We start from the raw sequence: 18,850 nt of genomic DNA on the forward strand, positions 1-18,850 counted from the left end.
CCAAAGGAATGCACAATCTCTTCAATGAAATAATATCAGAAAATTTCCCAAGCATGAAGAATGAACTGGAAAATCAAATACCAGAGGCCTATAGGACACCAAATGTACAAAATTACAACAGATCTATACCAAAACACATTATAATGAAAATGCCTAGCATACAGAATAAGGATAGAATTTTAAAGGCTGCAAGAGAGAAAAATCAGATTATCTATAAGAGAAGACCAATTTGGATCTCAGCAGATTTTTCAACCCAGACTCTCAAAGCCAGGAGATCCTGAAACAACATATATCAAGCTCTAAAAGATAACGGATGCCAACCAAGAACCTTATATTCAGCAAAATTAAGCTTCAAATTTGATGATGAAATAAAAACCTTCCATGATAAACAGAAGCTAAAAGAATTTACAGCAAGAAAGCCTGCACTATTAGAACATTCTTGGCAAAATATTCCACAAGGAGGAAATGAAAAACAACAATGAAAATCTTCAAAGGGAAGAACTACAATGAAGGAAAAACCAACCAAAGGAGAAACCAAGTCAAGCTAAATACCAAAAATAAACAAAAATGACTGGTAATACAATTAATGTCTCTTTCAACTCTTTTTGATAAATTTTTATACATAAAAATTTTAACTACAGGGGATGGGGATGTGGCTCAAGTGGTAGCGCGCTCGCCTGGCATGCGTGGGGCCCTGGGTTTGATCCTCAGCACCACATAAAAATAAAATAAAGATGTTGTGGCCACCGAAAACTAAAAAATAAATATTAAAAAAAAATTCTCTCTTAAAAAAAATGTTAACTACAATATTATCTAATTTTTCAGGTTTTTGTTTATTTTGTATTTTTTTTGGTTTCCATTTCTCTTTACAAAATTACACAAATATTTTCCTTAAAGGTTTTAGCATTTTATATATCTTAATATATAATTAATCTGGTATGTGTATATACATTGTCTGTGATATGAGGTATATTTCTTTCTTATAATTAAAAAACCATTATTCAAGATTCAGGGATGTGGGCTGGGGATGTGGCTCAAGCGGTGGTGTGCTCACCTGGCATGCGCGGGGCGCTGGGTTCGATCCTCGGTGCCACATAAAAATAAAATAAAGATGTGTCCACTGAAAACTAAAAAAATAAATAAAAATGTTTTTTAAAAGATTCAAGGATGAAAAAGATCAATCAGGGTAATAATAAAGTATTTATAAAGGTAAGGGCAAGATTGAGGGAAACCAATAAATTTTGTGAAGCACCTTTTTTTCCCCATAGACTTGTAGAGGTAGGAGGTGGAAAAGAGAGAGAGCCATTATGAAAACTTTGTAGGAGAAGGCAAACTAACTGAAGTTATTCTCACCCAAAGCATGAAGAAACCAACTCACAGTCTGAGTCTTATAGGGAGGAATAAAGCAACTTGCTCTACTTGTTTATTCTAAGCTCATCTCTTTGGTGTCCCTTTCTGATGGACCTCAACAAGAAACCACATAACAAGGGGACTTATTATGCAGCCTACAGCATGTCTCACCAAAAGGTGAAAGATTGAGAAAAAAGTCAATATGGCAGCCACTGGTTACATGAGGCTATTAAGTATTTGAAATGTGTCTAGTCTGAGTTGAGGTGTGCTATGTGTTAAATAGGCATTATATTCCAAAAAATTACTAGGACAAACAAAATGAACATGAAATATCTTATTAACAATTATTTTCTTTGCAAATTATGTTGGTTATAAATTGGGTTAAATAAAAATATATTAAAATTAATTTCTCTATTTTTTAAAAAATAACAAGGTAATATTCTATATCTTGAATATCCATATATATGTTGTCATTTTTTATATTTGTGTTGTCAAAATTCATATAACTATAAAACTAAATAGGGCAAATTGTATCATATATAAATTATATCTCAACAAACATGACTTTAAAAAGAAATCTAGTTCATGAAATATTTTAACAGTATTGAGCACATACTAACTACCTAATAAATAATGACTATTATTATGATTCATTAAAACAACCAGCATCAGGCTGTTTCATAGTAGGGTGGGGAGGGGTAGCATATAGACAAACTTTAGCTTAGGGCAAAGGGGTGGGAGGCAATGGGAGAGGGCATGGGGTTAGAAATTATGGTGGAATGAGATGGATACCATTATCCAAAGTACATGTATGAAGACACGAATGGTATGAATATACTCTGTATACAACCAAAGATATGAAAAGTTGTGCTCTATATGTAATATGAATTATAATTCATTTTACTGTCATATATAACAAATCAGAATTAAAAAAAAAAGCAAGCAAGGTGCTAAGCAGCTCAGTGAGACCCTGTCTCTAATAAAATACATAGGGTTGGGGATGAGGCTTAGTGGTTGAGTGTCCCCAAGTTCAATCCCCGGTACCAAAATAAAATAAAATAATACAAATAACAAGAGTCAGGCAGTAGCACAGGTCTGTAATCCTAGTGACTCAGGAGGCTAATACCAAAGGATTTGAAGTTTAAGACCATCTTTGGCAACTTAGATCCAAAGTAAAAAATAAAAAGGGTTGGGGATATAGTTCAGTGGCAGAGGGCTCCTGGGTTCAATCCCCAGGACCACCAAAACAAATAAACACCTCACAGACACAATACAAAAAAAATGCAAATAACAATAAATACTGGCAAGGATGTAGGGAAACACGCTTGGTATACGCATGAATATTTTTGGTGAGATTGCAACCATTTTGGAAAATAGTATGGAGATTTCTTAAAAGACTAGAAATGGAACCACCATATGACCTGGCTAACCCACTCCTTAGTATTTACCCAAAATAACTAAAAATCAGTGTATTACAGTGATATATGCATACCAATGTCTATAGCAGCACAATTCACAATAGCCAAGTTATAGAAGTAACCTGGGTATCTATTAACATATAAATGGATAAAGAAAATGTAGTGTGTGTGTAAAAAAAAATATATATATATATATTTACACACACACACACATACATACATAATGGAGTTTTACTCAGCCATAAAGAACAAAACTGTCATTGTTGGTAAATGGAACTGGAGAACATCATACCAAGTGAAATAAGCCAGGAAAGTCAAGGGTTAAATTTTTATGACAAATGTTGAAGCTAGAGAAGAAAGGAATAATAATTTTAAAAATGGAGGACCTGGGGTTGTAGCTCAGTGGTAAAGCACTTGTCTAGCACAAATAAGGCACTAGGTTTGATCCTTAGCACCACATTTAAAAAAAAAAAAAATGGGAGGAGTACTGGGGTTGTAGCTCCGTGATAGAGTGCTTGCCTTGCACATGTGAGGCACTGGGTTCCATCCTCAGCACCACATAAAAATAATAGCATCCAGCTACAACCAAAAAAAAGTTTAAAAATTAAAAAATACTTAAAAAGTGGAGAGGAATCTTATGAAAACAGAAGGGAAACCAATAAAGAGGGGAGAGAAGGGGAAAGTACTGGGGAAACAATATTATGCTATGTCCACATTTGATTACAATGAATTCTACTTATATAATTATAATGCATTCATTGAAATAATAGGAGATCCATAGAATAGAGCAAGTAGATTGGGAAGGGTAGAGCAGAAAGTGAAGGTCCTGGGGAATGAGAGTGATCTATTATGCCATGTATGAAGGTGGCATAATGAATCCTGGTATTATGTATAATCATAATCACTGATGTAAAAGATACAACAGAATTTCACTAAGTATTCCTTTTGGCAAGGTGGGGGTACAGCGCATTGAACCCAGGGCACTTACCACTGAACTATAAACCTAGTACTTTCTATTTTTTCAGGTGATCTCAATAAGTTGCTGAGGGTCTTGTTAAATTGCCGGGGCTGGCCTTGAAACTGCAGTCCTCCTGCCTTAGCCTCTTGGGATTACAGGAATGTGCTACTACACCTGGCATATTCTGATAATTTTGGGCATGGAGTTTCATGAATGGGACCTTCTATCAAATAAGATTTTTGTAGTTGTTGTTGCAGTCCCAGAAATCTAATTCAAATCAGATCAAGAGAAAAAGAAAAGCATTTAATTATCTTTAAAAAACCCCACAAAATACAAAACCTATACCCACTAGAGCCAGAGATTCAAATCAGTCATCAGGTCTTGGTCCTTCTAACCATCTCTCATTTCCTTTTTAATATGTATTTTTTCAGTTATAGGTGGACACAGTACCTTTATTTGATTATTATTATTTTTATAATTGTTGATGGATCTTTATTTATATGTAGTGCTGAGAATCAAACCCAGTACCTCATGCATGCCAGGTGAGCACTCTACCACTGAGATACAACCCCAGCCTTCATTTCTGCTTTTTTTTTTTTTTTTTTGGATCAAGTTTATTCTGTTAGGCAGCCAGCTACTCTCACATATAACTCCAGACTTACCTCATCTTTGAAGGTAATGCTAGTAGAAAATATGTCTGTAAATCTTAACAATTTCCAGAATTGGTAGGACTTGATTCACATATCCATTCTGGAGGCTATTCTGCCTCATTTGAATTCCATAGTGAAAGGGTGCTTTCCCAAGAGAAAACCAAGGTTTTGCTACCAGAAAAGGGAGGAATGAATGGCAGAGGCAAAAACATCAGTATATTTGGGAAAAGGAGATAGGAAAAAACTCTTTAATTTGCAGTTTCTCACTGATATCATCCAACTAGGTTAATAAAAGTTATCTGTAGCTTATTCTATCTAAAATGTCCAAGTTGTTTGGTGAAAGTTTCTGAAGTTCTGGGAGAGGAAACAATATTGTCAATACCAAAGTTGAAGATTCTTATCATTTGTGGCTTTCCATTATCTCACCCTAACCTATTTTTTTCCCATACTTAATGCTGCTTCCCTCTTGTGTGTTTGGTGTTGCTAAGGATTGAACCAAGGGCCTTGTACATGCTAGGCAACAGCTCTACCACTTAGTATGACCTTATCCTCAAAATCTGGGCATTGGCTTTCTTGTTGTTTTTCCTTCCTGAATTTTTTTTAAAATACTTTTTTAGCCGTTGATGGGCCTTTATTTTGTTAATTTATTTATATGAGTTGCTGAGAATCAAACCCAGTGCCTCACATATGCTAAGCAAGCGTTCTACCACTGAGCATCAACCCCAGCTCCTCCTTCCTGGTTTTAAAGGTATAATAAAATCTAAAAAAGCAGCATCAGAGATATAAACAGACTTTTCTTAATGAGAAGACCTATTAAAGAACTATTTTCTCCAAAGCATTCATTCTTTCTCCATGAATACTTTACATGTAAAATTTCCAATGCTAAGAAGTCTCAAAACTTAGGATAGAAATCGCAGTTTTATTTGGCAAACTTGTAATAAGATGCACTTAAAAAAAATAGAGTATGTAAGATATGTTCAGAAATAGGTCACTTGGTTTTTTTTTTTTTTTTTTTTTTTTTTGGTACTGAGGATTAAACCCAGCTGTGCTTTACCACTGAGCTATACCCATACTCCTTTTTCAATTTAAAAAAAATTTTTAGGTGCTGGGGTTGTGGCTCAGTGGTAGAGCATTCGCCTCACACGTGTGAGGCACTAGGTTCGAGCCTTAGCACCACATAAAAATAAATAAAATAAAGGTATTACATCTAACTACAACTAAAAAATAAATATTAAATACATTTTTGAGATAAGGTCTTGCAAAGTTGCTGAAGCTGGCCTTGAACCTGTGATCCTCCTGCCTTAGTCTCCTGAGATGCAGGATTATAGGCATGCACCACTACACCTTGCCATCTGGATTTTAGGCTAAATGTCTCCATCTTTTCACTCTTAGATGGATATAATATATAATTTATTAACTTCCAAGGTTTCAGAATTACAAAGTAAAGTAATTTTTACTAAACAAAAACAGGAATTGTGACATAAATGAAATTATGAAATTAAACATAAAAGCATGAATTAAAAGTACAGGCATATCATTATTTTTATTTGCATTTAGTCAAGTATGTTGTAGGTCAAGAAGTTACTTAAACAAGATGCATGATACATATTTTACACTTTTTTACAAATTTCAGAACATAAAAAGTCACAATTTTCTCTATTATACTTATCAAACTCACATATTTTTATTTGAAATACAATATTTATAAAACAAAACATATCCTGCAACAAAAGCAACATTATTTGAGAGTTGTTTATTTTTTAATAGTTGATATAGAGCCAATTTTCCTCTCTAAGAACCTACGGGGGGGGGGGGTTGGCGCACACTCATGGTTCTTGCATACAATCAAGAATGTGCTATTAACAAGGAAATATATACATATAAATTCAGCTAAACATTCAAGATAAAAAGACTTACTTCTAATTTAAACCTAAATAAAAAAGTGAATTTTGAATTATGTTTAAAAATACCTTCCCAATCCACTCCTAATATATTTCTTTATGCCTTTACAAGGCAAATTCCAGGAGTTACAATGTTTTGTTCTTCCACAGATCTTCCTGTTGGGAGCAGCCATCAATCATCTTCTTTTTCAATATAGGTCTTTGCATTAACCCGTGCCATTTGCCTGGCCAAGTACCTGTCTCTAGCTGACATTACAGTTTCCTCATTGTTCCGCTTTGCAAACTTGCTCATTGCCTCAGGTGGTCTCTCTTGTTCGTTGTCCTGTTCTTGCCTTTCCTCTGTGAGTCTGTGTTTTGCTCCCAGTGATGTTTCAGAACTAGAAGGTTTGTCTTTTCTTCTTTCTTTGTCCTTTTCCATGTTTCTTATTTTGCTGAATCTTTCATGGTCAAGAAACTCATCTTTTGCCTTAGAATTTGGGCTGCCTTCTCGTCTGTCTCGATTTCTTTCTGAAGGCTGAACACTTACCTCTTGTTTTTCCCTATCTCTGTACTTATCATTATTTTCATATCTTTCCTTCCTTATTTTCATGTGTTCCTTCTTTGTTTTGCTTTTCTCTTCCTTCTCTCCTCCTCTCTCAATGTATCGGTCATGATCATTTTGTTGTTTATCTCTTTCTTGTTCTCTAGAGGAATATTTCTCCCTATCTCTCCCCCTTTTCCATTCTCTATCGTCTCTTTCTCTCTGATCTCTTCCCCTTGATGCATCTTTTTGTTCATGCCTCTTCCAGTGGGAATCTCTATGACTGGCCTCTCTGTGCCTATGAGAATCCTTTTGTTTTTGGTGGTCACGGTCAGTATAATAATTCTCTTGGTCTCTGGACTGCCTCTCTTGGTGTGGATCTTCCCTCTTCTCATGCCCTCTTGACTTGGAACTTTTGGTGTGGTGTCTGGAACCATGTCCTCTTTCTTCACTAGGTGACGGTGAGTGGGATTGATTCCTGTGATGCTTGGAGTAATTCCTAGAAGTCTCTGTGACCTTTGGCCTTCGGCAGTTCATTTTGTTTTCTTCAATTTCATCATCCTCACTGCTCTTGGTATCAAAGTCACTGTCTGCATCTGGGTTTTCCTCCTTCTTTACACCAGTTTGGATAATGCATTTCTCCTGTAGTACTCTGTTCTCTGAATTTACTTCATCAGAGTAACCTCTTGATTTCTCTTCCTTTATTCCAGTCCTTTCAAAACTATGTAAAAAAAAAAAAAAAAAATAAGGTGCACATTATAGAAAGCAAACGAAGCATTCATATTATTTTTCTCAATATTTAAATCACACCTATTTACTTTATAAACTAGCATGTTCAAACAATTCAGAGTATTTTTAATATTTGTAGAAATGAAATAAGAGAAAATCAGCCGTTCTCTCTTGGACCACTAGAATGTTCATAGACAGGGATCTATACAAGTTTTTCATTTTTTTTTTTGCTAAGCCAAGACAAAGACTAATTGGGAAAACTGTTTTGGATCAAAGCCCTATTTTCATAGCATGAAGTTAAAAGTTGTGATTTTTGTTAGATTTTTTCATTTTCTTTATTTCAAAAAAAATAAAGAATAATCCTAGAAGTACATGAAGATAATCTTTTCAAAGCAAATTAGTGGCAAGTCCAATTTATTTTTTATACAGGGTCTCACTATGTTGCTCAGGTTGGTCTAGAACTTCTGGACTCAAGGGATCTTCCTACCTTTCAGTCTCCCATGTGATGGGACTATTTATATACATACCACATCTGGTTCCTAAATAATACTAATTAATCTTCCCTGTGATTAAAAGTGCACCAGCAATCTTCACACTGATCATAATAAAATAGAAATATATGAATCTGTTAAGTCAATACTAAAATTACTTGAATCATCTACATTTTTCCAGCTGATCAGTTGGTTAACTTAGTGATAATACTCACACATTCTGTTTTGTTTTGTTTTTTTCTCTTCTCTCAAAGTGCTAGGCATCAAACCCAAATACTCTACCACTGAGCTACATCTTCAGCCCTAGAAAGTGCTCTTCTACTAAGCTATATCCCCAATCCTATTTTTAAAATTTTGAGACAGTGTCTCACTAAGTTGCCTTGCAATCCTCCTGCTTCAGTTGCTGGGATTATAAGCGTGTGCTACCTTGCCCAGCTGATTTATTCTTATCACACACACTAACAACAACTTTAGTTCTCTTGGAACTCTAATAGAACTACCTTGACTAAAGAAACTACTACTAGTTAGAAATTCAGTTATTAAACTCAGAAGTGTACTATGTAAATGACTCAAAACTACACCAGATGAAACTGAGAAGTCATAATGCATTATAACTTCCATTCAAAAGCTAATTCTGCATATATACTTTATTAGACTCATGAACCTCATTTTTTTTTTGGTACTGGGGATTGAACCCAGGAGTGCTTAACCACTGAGCCACATTCCCAGACCTTTTTTTTTTTTTATACTTTATTAGAGATAGGGTCTCATTGAGTTGTAAGTGATGAGTTGCTGAGACTTGCTTTGAACTTGCAATCCTTCTGCCTCAGCCTCTCAAGCTGCCAGGATTTCAGGAGTGCGCCACTATAACCGGATTCTCATAAATTTTATAATCAAAACCTAGCAGTTTGGGGATGACTGTGGATAAATATAATTCTAGCAACACAGACACAGATCTTCTAAATAGAATGTTTCTTTTCAAGAAAGTCTGCTTATTTACATGTTTAGGACAAATTCTCCTTTTTACCTTCAGCTATATATTTATAGCATAATTACCTTACTATCCCATAATAATACCTTATAATTTTATTTTAAATCCTTCAATCCTTTGCTTTTTAGACCAGCACTGTTTAAAAGAAATGTCTGCAGAAATAGCAGTCTGTGAGCTATCCAGGATGATAATCATTAGCCAAATATGGCATCTCAATACTTGAAATATGGCCACTGTTGATTAAAAGCTTAGATTTCATTTATTTTTAGTTTAAATAGCTACATGTGACTAGTGGTTACGTAATGGATAGTGAAGTGTTAGCTGCTGGCATGTGAATCTTCTGTTTTATGAAGATTGGGTTCTAGTTAAGAAAATAAACCACTGTCCTTTTATAAACTGCTTTACATTTAAATACTATATAAACAGCACATAGAGCATTGTATGATACCTCATTCATTCCAAATTTCTCCTTAATTCTCACATCAGTCCTTGTAAGGCACCAGGGCCATGAGAGAAATCTATATTTTGAGTTTAAAACAAAGAAAACAAAACACCATAACTTGACTTTGCTTATCCTTTAAAATTATTCATAAAACCCATAAAACAGATAATTAAGAAATTTGTACATTAGAAGTTTAATATGTCTTTGGTTTTTATAGAAGCTATAACCACTGCTGCTCCAGTACTACGATTAGAACCCAGGGGCACTCTACCTTCTCAGCCCATTTTCTTTTGAGACAGGGTCTTGCTAAGTTGCTGAGGCTGGCCTCAAACTTGAGATACTCTTGCCTCAGCCTCCTGAGTAGTTAGGATTACACACATACACTATTGCATCTGACATGATTTTATGATAATATTAAATTCAATGACAGAGAATGTTCTGACATAAATTGTAATTATTTTTGTGAACTGCAGAATAAAAATGATCTTGAAATAAATCTATAGATATTTATATCAAGAAACTGCAAATTCTTAGCTATTCAGTTAGGTCAGTTTGGTGGACAGTATAACATGCAATGCTGTGATACTCTTGAGTGTTAAAATGACCCCATAACCAAGATTATTATCAGTATATTCTAATATTCCATTTGCCACCTCTCACCTAGCTTCACGAAAGCTGCATTTAGGTACTTCCTCTTCTCCAACTGCTTGATTTAATAGGTGCCTATAAAATCCACTGAGGTCTTTCTGTTTGGTTACATCCAAACGTGCTAAGGGAAAGCAAAAGACAGAATATAATATTCAACAAGGCATAATGCATTTTCATTTTACATGTATAGAGTAAATATCACACTGAGATGTGTATGTATTCTGTTCTTCTACATTTGGAGTTGGCAAACTATAGTCTATAGGTCAGATTTGGTCTGTTGCCTATTATTGTTTTTTAGGTACTGGAAACAGAATCCATGGGTATTTAAGAACTGAGCCATGTCCCCTCAGTCCATTTTTATTTGGAAACAGGGTCTTATAATGTTGCCAAGCGTTTCATTAAGTTGCTGAGGCTGGCCTCGAACTTCTGATCCTTCCAAGGTACTGGGATTTTACTGTGTGTACCATTCTACTGGCTGATACCTATTTTTTATAAATATGTTTTTATTGGAACACTGCCTTCTTATTTGTTTTTGTCCACAGCTACTTGGGCAGAGAGAAAGAGTTGCAATAGAGATCAGATAGACAATAAGTCTAAAATAAAATATTTACTATTTGATCCTTTATAGAAAATACTTAGTTCTTGAGAAATGACCATGAGTAAAAAGTACTAAGGTAGAATACTAAGATATTCTTTAGTCCCTGTACATATCTTCTGTCTTTGATCGCTATTCTTTTTCTAGCTACTCAGTTGATGATTCTTAAGTGGTTACTCTAGGTTCTCATCTCAGCAAGTATTAGAGTTCAAAGTTATATTGTTTCTGACAAATGTTATGGTGTTACATATACCTTGTAATAAGTGTTTTTGGATTCATGTTCTACTGCAATGACTTATGATGATTACAGTGAGATCAAAATGAGAACTAAGTGAAAAGTCCAGTAGAAATAACAGTTACTAAAGTAGAATTCAACTGTTCTTAGTTAAAAACCTCACGTTTTTTTTTAAATATATATATTTTTTGTAGTTGTAGATGGACAGAATGCCTTTATTTTATTTGTTTATTTTTATGTGGTGCTGCGGATTGAACCCAATGCCTCAAGCATGCTAGGCAAGCGTTTTGCCACTGAGCTACAGCCCCAGCCCCCCAAAATCTCATGTTTTATACTACAATACTATATATCTTGAACCTTGAATTCATATGCATACATTATGATTACATTATTAAGTCCAAAGTTTGGTGACAGAGCAAATGGCTAACCATAAGGCAGAAATTCTGTTTCCCTCTACCTTTCCCTTTTCCCATTTTTTTTTTTTTTTGAGAGAGAGAGAATTTTTTTTAATATTTATTTTTTAGTCCTCGGCAGACACAACATCTTTGTATGTGGTGCTGAGGATCGAACCCGGGCCACACGCATACTAGGCGAGCGCGCTACCACTTGAGCCACATCCCCAGCCCCCCTTTTCCCATTTTACCTTCAAGTGCAGCAGCCCTCTTTTCTCTTTCTTCCTCTTCAGCTCTCTCTTGCAATTTTTTTTTATAAGCAGATGTCACAAATGCCTCTTTATCATCAAATTCTCCCTTTTCCATTTCTCGTTCTCTTTGTATTTTCTTTTCCATTCTTTTTTCCTGTTCCTTTTTTCGGATTTCAACTGCTTTTAGTAAGTTATGAATATATTTTGGCTAATAGAAAAAAACAAGATTACTTAGGAAGGAGTAAAAAATAATTGTTATTATTCTATAACTTTTATCATGAATTCACTAACATTGAAACTGTTAGTCCAAACAGGAGTGTCATGTCAAAATTCAATAAAAATCAAGTGCAGCAGAAATAGAAATTTATGTGATTGTGCTTTCAAAACAACAACAAAAAAACTAAATAAAACACTTTCCCAGTGGTATTTTTTCCATGATAAACTGGTATTCTCTTAATTCAACATATAAATTAATCAGGAAAATTTCTATGAGTTTTTTATATTTACTGGAAAATTATTTAAAATAGCAGCTCCAACATAATTTGATATCTCATTCTACTAATAGATATATTATAAGATGTGAAGATCAATACCCTCTCTACCCCCAATTTTTTCATACTAAAATTATGATCAGGATATGTGTAAGCAGATGATTCAATTACCAGCTAGGAAGCAAAACAAAATTAAGAAGACAATAAAACATGAGTAAACATGAACAAGGGAATAGCAGCATAATTTTGGTACACAGACTTTTCTCAGGAAAAAAATTCAAAAAAGTATTTGCAGAGGTCATTAAAGCAAAACACAGAATTTACAAAACTGTTAGATAATCCACTCTTAGGATCCTGTTAATAATACTATTTATAAAGCTTTCAGGGTTCTAAATTCAAATCTATAATCTAAAAATAGGGGTTCTTCACATACTTCAGATATCAACCTTTGGACTCTAAAATATTACTGCACATACTTTTAATCATCTCTCAGATGATTTTCATCTTAAGATTAAGATACAAAATGCTGGCTAAGGTCAAAGAAAGTTTGATTTCGCTACCAACCTTCCGATCTTTTCCCAAAAGCAATTTGGGATTATTTTCCTCCTTTTTTTTCTGCATTTCATCATAAATACTGTCATATTCATACACAGTAGAATCTTCTGCAAGGGCCTTCTGAATTTCCAGTTTGGTCTTAAAACAAACAAATAAATAAATAAATAAAATTGAATGTTTCAAAAATACAACCCAGCTGATACTTACTGCCAAAATCCTATGGTTTTTAAAAAAATTATCTGAGAAATTAAAAAGATTCATAAATTGAAAATAAATCATAAAAACTCCTTCAATCACAGAAAATATGAATGTAAATTCTGGAGTCAGGCTGAATTTGAATTCTGGCTCTATGCTTATCATTAGGCAAGTATTCTACTACTGAGCTACATTCCCAATCATTTTTTAAAAATCCTGAGACAGAGTGTTGCTAAGTTGCCCAGGCTGGCCATGAACTTTGCCCAGCTTGTTTAACCTTTTCCTCAATCAAGGAGAGGATAATAATTATACTAACTTCCCAAGTTGTGATAACTTAAATAACATGACAACTAAAATAGAGTCTAACAGAATATTATCCACATCAAAAGGTACAGTAGTCTGGCATGGTGGCACACACATATAATTGAACCTGGGGCCTTTTGCATGCTAAGCAAGTACTATACCACTGAAGTATACCCTCAGCCAAGCTAGCCTTGAACTTGTGTTACTCTTGACACAGCCTTCTGAGTTGCTGGGATTACAGGTGTGCCCCCCACACCTGACTTCATATCACTTTAAAAAAAAGTTTGAGCTGCAAAACAAAATGTTTATAGAGTTTTAAAATATATAATGATAGGAAATATTTCATTAGAAGTTCCTAACATTTAAAAAAGTTTCCAAATATAATATTAAAATAGAGGACATTTGTAATTTATTAATTAGAATATTACTTATAAATAACTTTTTAGAGTATCAGTTATATAAAATCCTCTGCCTTTGCTTATCATGGTCCCTTCTATCTTTAATGTTCTACATGTACTTTCAAGCCACTAAAATCTTACCTAGTTTCAGGGCCAGCTCAACACTACATCTTAAATAAAGGCTTCTTTGAGGACCTTAATCCCCAATGATATGATCTCTTTCTTTTAAAGTTTGTGGAACATTCTATCTACACTGCAATGTTCAACTCTTTTTTAAAAAAAATTATTTATTTTTTAGTTGTAGTTGGACACAATACTTTTATTTTATTTATTTATTGTTTTGTGGTGCTGAGGATTGAATCCAGGGTCTTGCACATGCTAGGCGAGCGCTCTACTGCTGAGCCACAACCCAAGGCCCTCTTTTTTTTTTATATTTATTTTTTAGTTGCAGTTGGACATAATACCTTTATTTTATTTATTTTTATGTGGTGCTGAGGACAGAACCCAGGGCCTCCCATATGCTAGGTGAGTGCTCTACTGCTGAGCCACAACTCCAGCCCTCCAACTCTTAATAACACACTTTAAAAAAAATTTTTTTTAGTTGTAGATGAACACATGCCCTTATTTTATTCATTTATTTTTATGTGGTGCTGAAGATTGAACTCAGTGCCTCACACATGCTAGGCAAGCACTCTAACACTGAGCTACAACTCTAACCCTTAATACTACACTTGATGTTATTATTTTCTAGTTGTTTCACAAGTCTGAGCCTTTTGCCCAGTTTATAAATTTCTGAGATAGATTTTACATATTTTAACCTACATTAAAATTTTTTGCAATATGGAACAAAAGAAAAATTCTTAAAGTGTAAGAGTGATATTCAAAAGAATCCACTCTTAGGTTTTTACATATCTACATTTGCTTTATGACATGTGCTAACTGAAAACCTTTGTTTTCTGGAACACTATTTAAAATATTAAAAAATTAATGCCTTTCCCACTTCTCAATTTTAGAAAAGGAATGATTTTCCTATTCAGATGGTAAACTGGCACTGCTTCGTCCTCAAAACAGCCAGGAGAATCCAAAGAAGAAAACATGAAATCTAAAAAATAATAACCACCACCCTTAAAAAAAAAAAAAAAAAAAAAGCAGCCAGGCATGGTGGCACACGCCTGTAATCCCAGCACTCAGGAGGCTGAAACAGGAGGATTGCGAGTTCAAAGGCAGCCTCAACATAAAGAAAGGTGCTAATAAGCAACTCAGCAAGACCCTGTCTCTAAATAAAACACAAAACAGGGCTGGGGATGTGGCTCATTGGTAAGGTGCCCCTGAGTACAATCCCCAATACCAAACAAACAAACAACCCCCCCCATAAAACCCCAAAACCCAAAATAACAACAAAAAAAAATCCAGAAAGTCAGGGAAAAGGAGACTGTAAGTTGGTTGTTTAAACTGTCATGTCTTTGTATATGTGATGAAAAGAGCTGCTAAGGGAGTACTTGAGTAGTTATGTTATTAATTTATGTATCAAAGCAAAATATGAAGAGAAAGCAGAAAAACCCATAATTATAGTGGAAGAATTTAGCATATGCCTCTCAGTAGAAGAACAGACAAAAAAAAATCAGTATAAATAAATATAGATTAATATAACTGGCCCAATGTATTCATGAACATTTTTCAAACATAAAAGGAATATTTATTAAAAAAACAAAAACAAAAAAAAACAAACAGGATAGGGGCTGGGGATGAAGTTTTGTAGTAGAACACTTCACTAGCATGTGTGAGGCTGAGTTCAATCTCCCAGGACCACCAAAAAACAAACTATGAAAAAGAAAGATGGCTGGGCACAGTGGTGCACACTTATAATCCTAGAAGATAGGGAAGCTGAGGCAGGAAGATTATGAGTTCAAACCCAGCCTCAACAACTTGGTAAGACTCTACCTCTAAATTAAATACAAAAAAAAAAGGGTTGGGTTGGAGATATAGCTCAGTAGTTAAATGCCCCTAGGTTCAGTTCAATCCCCAGTACCAAGGGGGGGGGGGGAAGAAAGAAAGAGAGAGAAAGGTTATCTTGCCACTGTTTAAATTAGTAAACCTTCAGGTCTATTTCTATGATTAGTTGTATCATGATAAGGGAGATTTTTTCCCTTTTGAGTTTCAGATTTCTTAATCAGGAACATGGGTAGGTTTGTGAGAATTTTAAAAGATAATTCTAGGGCTGGGGATGTGGCTCAAGCGGTAGCGCGCTCGCCTGGCATGCGTGCGGCCCGGGTTCAATCCTCAGCACCACATACCAACAAAGATGTTGTGTCCGCCGAGAACTAAAAAATAAATATTAAAAAAAAATTCTCTCTCCTCTCTCACTCTCTCTTTAAAAAAAAAAAAAAAGATAATTCTAATTCTTCATTGTGTTTTTCTTTTAAAAATCTACAGAGGACATCTGTAATCTATATGAAGCAAACATTTTTATACATTAGAAAAAATGACTCAGCATAAAATTATTTCATTATACACACACAGTGTTTTAGTCTGAGCATCTATGTATCAAAACTGGTCCTTATAAGCTGAAACACACTTCACCAAATGCACTTATTTTACTCATCCACCTTACCTGTTTCATGGCTTGCTTTTTAGCAGCTTCTCTCTGAAGGCTTTCACTCACGGAGGTCTACAAAATAGAAAAATGCTGTCACTGTTTAAACCAAGTAAACCAATTTAAAAATTCTTATCCAATATTCTTGTTGGCAACTGGTTTCTTATTTATAGTTAAAAAGGGGAAAGATAGCTGGGTACAGCATGCCTGCAATCCCACCTATTTGGGAGGCTGAGGCTTTTGAGGCTATCATGGGCAACTAAGTGAGATCCTAAAAAAAGGGATATGGATATAGCTCAGTGGTGTATTTATTTTTTTTGGTATTGTTTTTTAATTTGTTCTAATTAGTTATACATGATGGAGTTCTTGACTAGCATTTGTAAAGTCCTGGATTAAATCCCCAGCATTGTCTTCCCCCATCCCAAAGTAATGTGAGATAATGAATATGCTAATTTGTTTTACTATAGTTAAGTTTTTTAAAAAAATTATCTATATATCCCCTAACAATTTGTTGTTACACCATTAATATACACAATAAAATTTACTTTTTAAAAAAGTATCACTGGGGAGGTGGGGCGCTGAGGTTGTGGCTCAGCAGTAGAGTGCTCGCCTAGCACATACAAGGCCCTGGGTTCCATCCTTAGCACCACATAAAAATAAATAAATAAAAATAAAGGTATTGTGTTTAACTACAACTAAAAATATATACATAATTTTTTTTTTTAAAGTATCACTGTGACCAGGAGTAGAAGTATACAACTGTTATTCTCAGCTACCAGGAAGGCAAGGCAGGTAGACTATAAGTTTGTGGCCAGCTGGTCAAGATAAAAAGTAAAGAGGACTGGGGATGTAGTTCAATCCCTAGCAGTGCCAAAAAAGAAGTATCATCATGTATATAATGTGAATATATTCATTAACACCATATAATGTAAATTTATTAATGAAAACTGAACTACACACTTTCATTGTGTATGAATTGTGAATATATTAATGAACACTAAACCACATACTTAAAGAGAATTTATGGCATGTGAAATTAATCTAAAATATAAAATTACTAATTTAATCTATACCTTCCTCTCAATTTTGCTGTGAATCTAAAACTGCTATAACGCACCCCCCCCCCACACACACACACACTCTCTCAGCCCTAGGATCATAGGTTTTAGCCTATTGGTTATTTTCAGTTGTATAGTATCAATAATTGGTGCTCTCCCTGCCATGGCAACAAACAACAAAATACATGTAATTCCAGTTCCCTATAATCACAGAGACAAACTTAATACCCAAAGGCCATACAAGTATTAGGACACATATTTAATAAATTAAAAAGGCAAAGAACTAAAGACATTTTAGGTGACTGCAAAGTGACTGCAACTGGGAGATGCCGATAACAAACAATAGCAACTAATGCTTACTGAGCTAACTGCTGTGCTAAGTGTATTACTTGCATATTACATGTATTACTCACTTAATCCAAATTTCCCTGTTAAGTGATACAATGTTTTCATTCCTTAGAATATCAATTTAAACATGAAAACTGATAATAATAAATATTTCCAATGTATTTTATGACTCAAATTAACATAAATGAAATATATTTTTCTTGATTCTCCTGCGTAAGTCAGGGAAAACAAGGAACTGAGCAAGAAAAGAAACATATTTCATATATGTGCCTAAAAAATAAAACAAAACTAAGATATAAGTGTGATCATATTATTAACCTCTAACTTCAGAGTTTCTACACTGTATACTATAAGAAGTAAGTACAAAATAATGGTCACAAGGCAGACCTGGGGATTTCGGCTGACTTTTAGTCTAACTCTGTTATTCCAGGTATTTTAACTTTTTTCTTGTTCAGTTTCCTCATCTAGTCAAGAGTATTTATCTCACAAGGTCCCCCCCTCCCCCACCTCTTGGTACTGGGGAATGAATTTAGGGCCTTGCCCATGGGTTCATCCCTAGCCCAAGGTTGTTTTGAGGATGAAATGAAATAACATGTAGAAAGCACTTAGTAGCTGACTCAAAAGAGTTAGCTATCATTTATATTGCTATTACTACGTTCACGTTTAAGAACATGGGGCTTGGGCTGGGATGTAGCTCTTTGGCAGAGCTCTTGGTCCCCAGCACCATAAAAATCAACAAAAGAAACAAAAACTAAGAAATTTAAAACGACATAGGGCTTCAGAAATGTTCATATTAAATTTGAAATAAAAAAAAAAGAAATGCTCACATTAAGGGTTTTTTTTCCCTTGGAGTATGATTGTTAAAACAAACTGTTCACTGTGGGAAGCCATTCTCGCACCTGATTTGAGTTACCTCCCTGGCTGGGTGAGAGGTGCTCAGGCAAGCTTTGTCAGAGCCTTCCCCACCCTGTCTCAGGTGAGAGGGCTTGTCCATGTGGGGGTGTGCCTGACCACTGACCTGAAGACCAATCACTGACCCTGACCTTGGAATGCTGCCCCCCTCCATCTTCATTGGATGGAATTTTCCCTTGAATTTTTTTGTTCCCCAATAAAAGCTCACTCCTTGGCGTGTTCCCCCCCACCCTCTCTCTCTGGCCTCTTGTGTTAACCTCACTACCGCATTAGGTGGCTGGAGGCAGGAGCTAGGAGGAGCCCTCTCTGAGCTGGGCAAATAAGGTAACTGAGAGTCATGTCTCTTTAATTTAAACTCACTAGTTAATTTCTATGCTTCGAACCTCTATTATGAAGCTAGCGTGCAGGTTGCGTGGCTGAGTTCAC

At 34.9% G+C, this 18,850-nt stretch overlaps 1 protein-coding gene across 3 annotated transcripts in view; it reads right to left on the reverse strand.

Annotated features, from left to right (window-relative positions):
- Positions 1-5,900: 5,900 nt before the first annotated feature.
- Nsrp1 (nuclear speckle splicing regulatory protein 1) overlaps positions 5,901-18,850 on the reverse strand; it is a 46,822-nt gene continuing 33,872 nt past the window's right edge. For all 3 annotated transcript variants that reach the window (XM_026388990.2, XM_026388992.2, XM_026388991.2), the window contains 5 exons: positions 16,125-16,181; positions 12,627-12,755; positions 11,572-11,779; positions 10,111-10,219; positions 5,901-7,518 (listed from right to left, as the gene is read on the reverse strand). In XM_026388990.2, coding sequence (XP_026244775.1) covers positions 6,450-7,518; positions 10,111-10,219; positions 11,572-11,779; positions 12,627-12,755; positions 16,125-16,181 — 1,572 coding nt within the window. In that variant the 3' untranslated portion in view covers positions 5,901-6,449. The remainder of the gene's footprint in view (positions 7,519-10,110; positions 10,220-11,571; positions 11,780-12,626; positions 12,756-16,124; positions 16,182-18,850) is intronic.

This window comes from Urocitellus parryii, chromosome 7 (genome assembly GCF_045843805.1).
Source record: "Urocitellus parryii isolate mUroPar1 chromosome 7, mUroPar1.hap1, whole genome shotgun sequence".
NCBI lineage: Eukaryota > Metazoa > Chordata > Mammalia > Rodentia > Sciuridae > Urocitellus > Urocitellus parryii.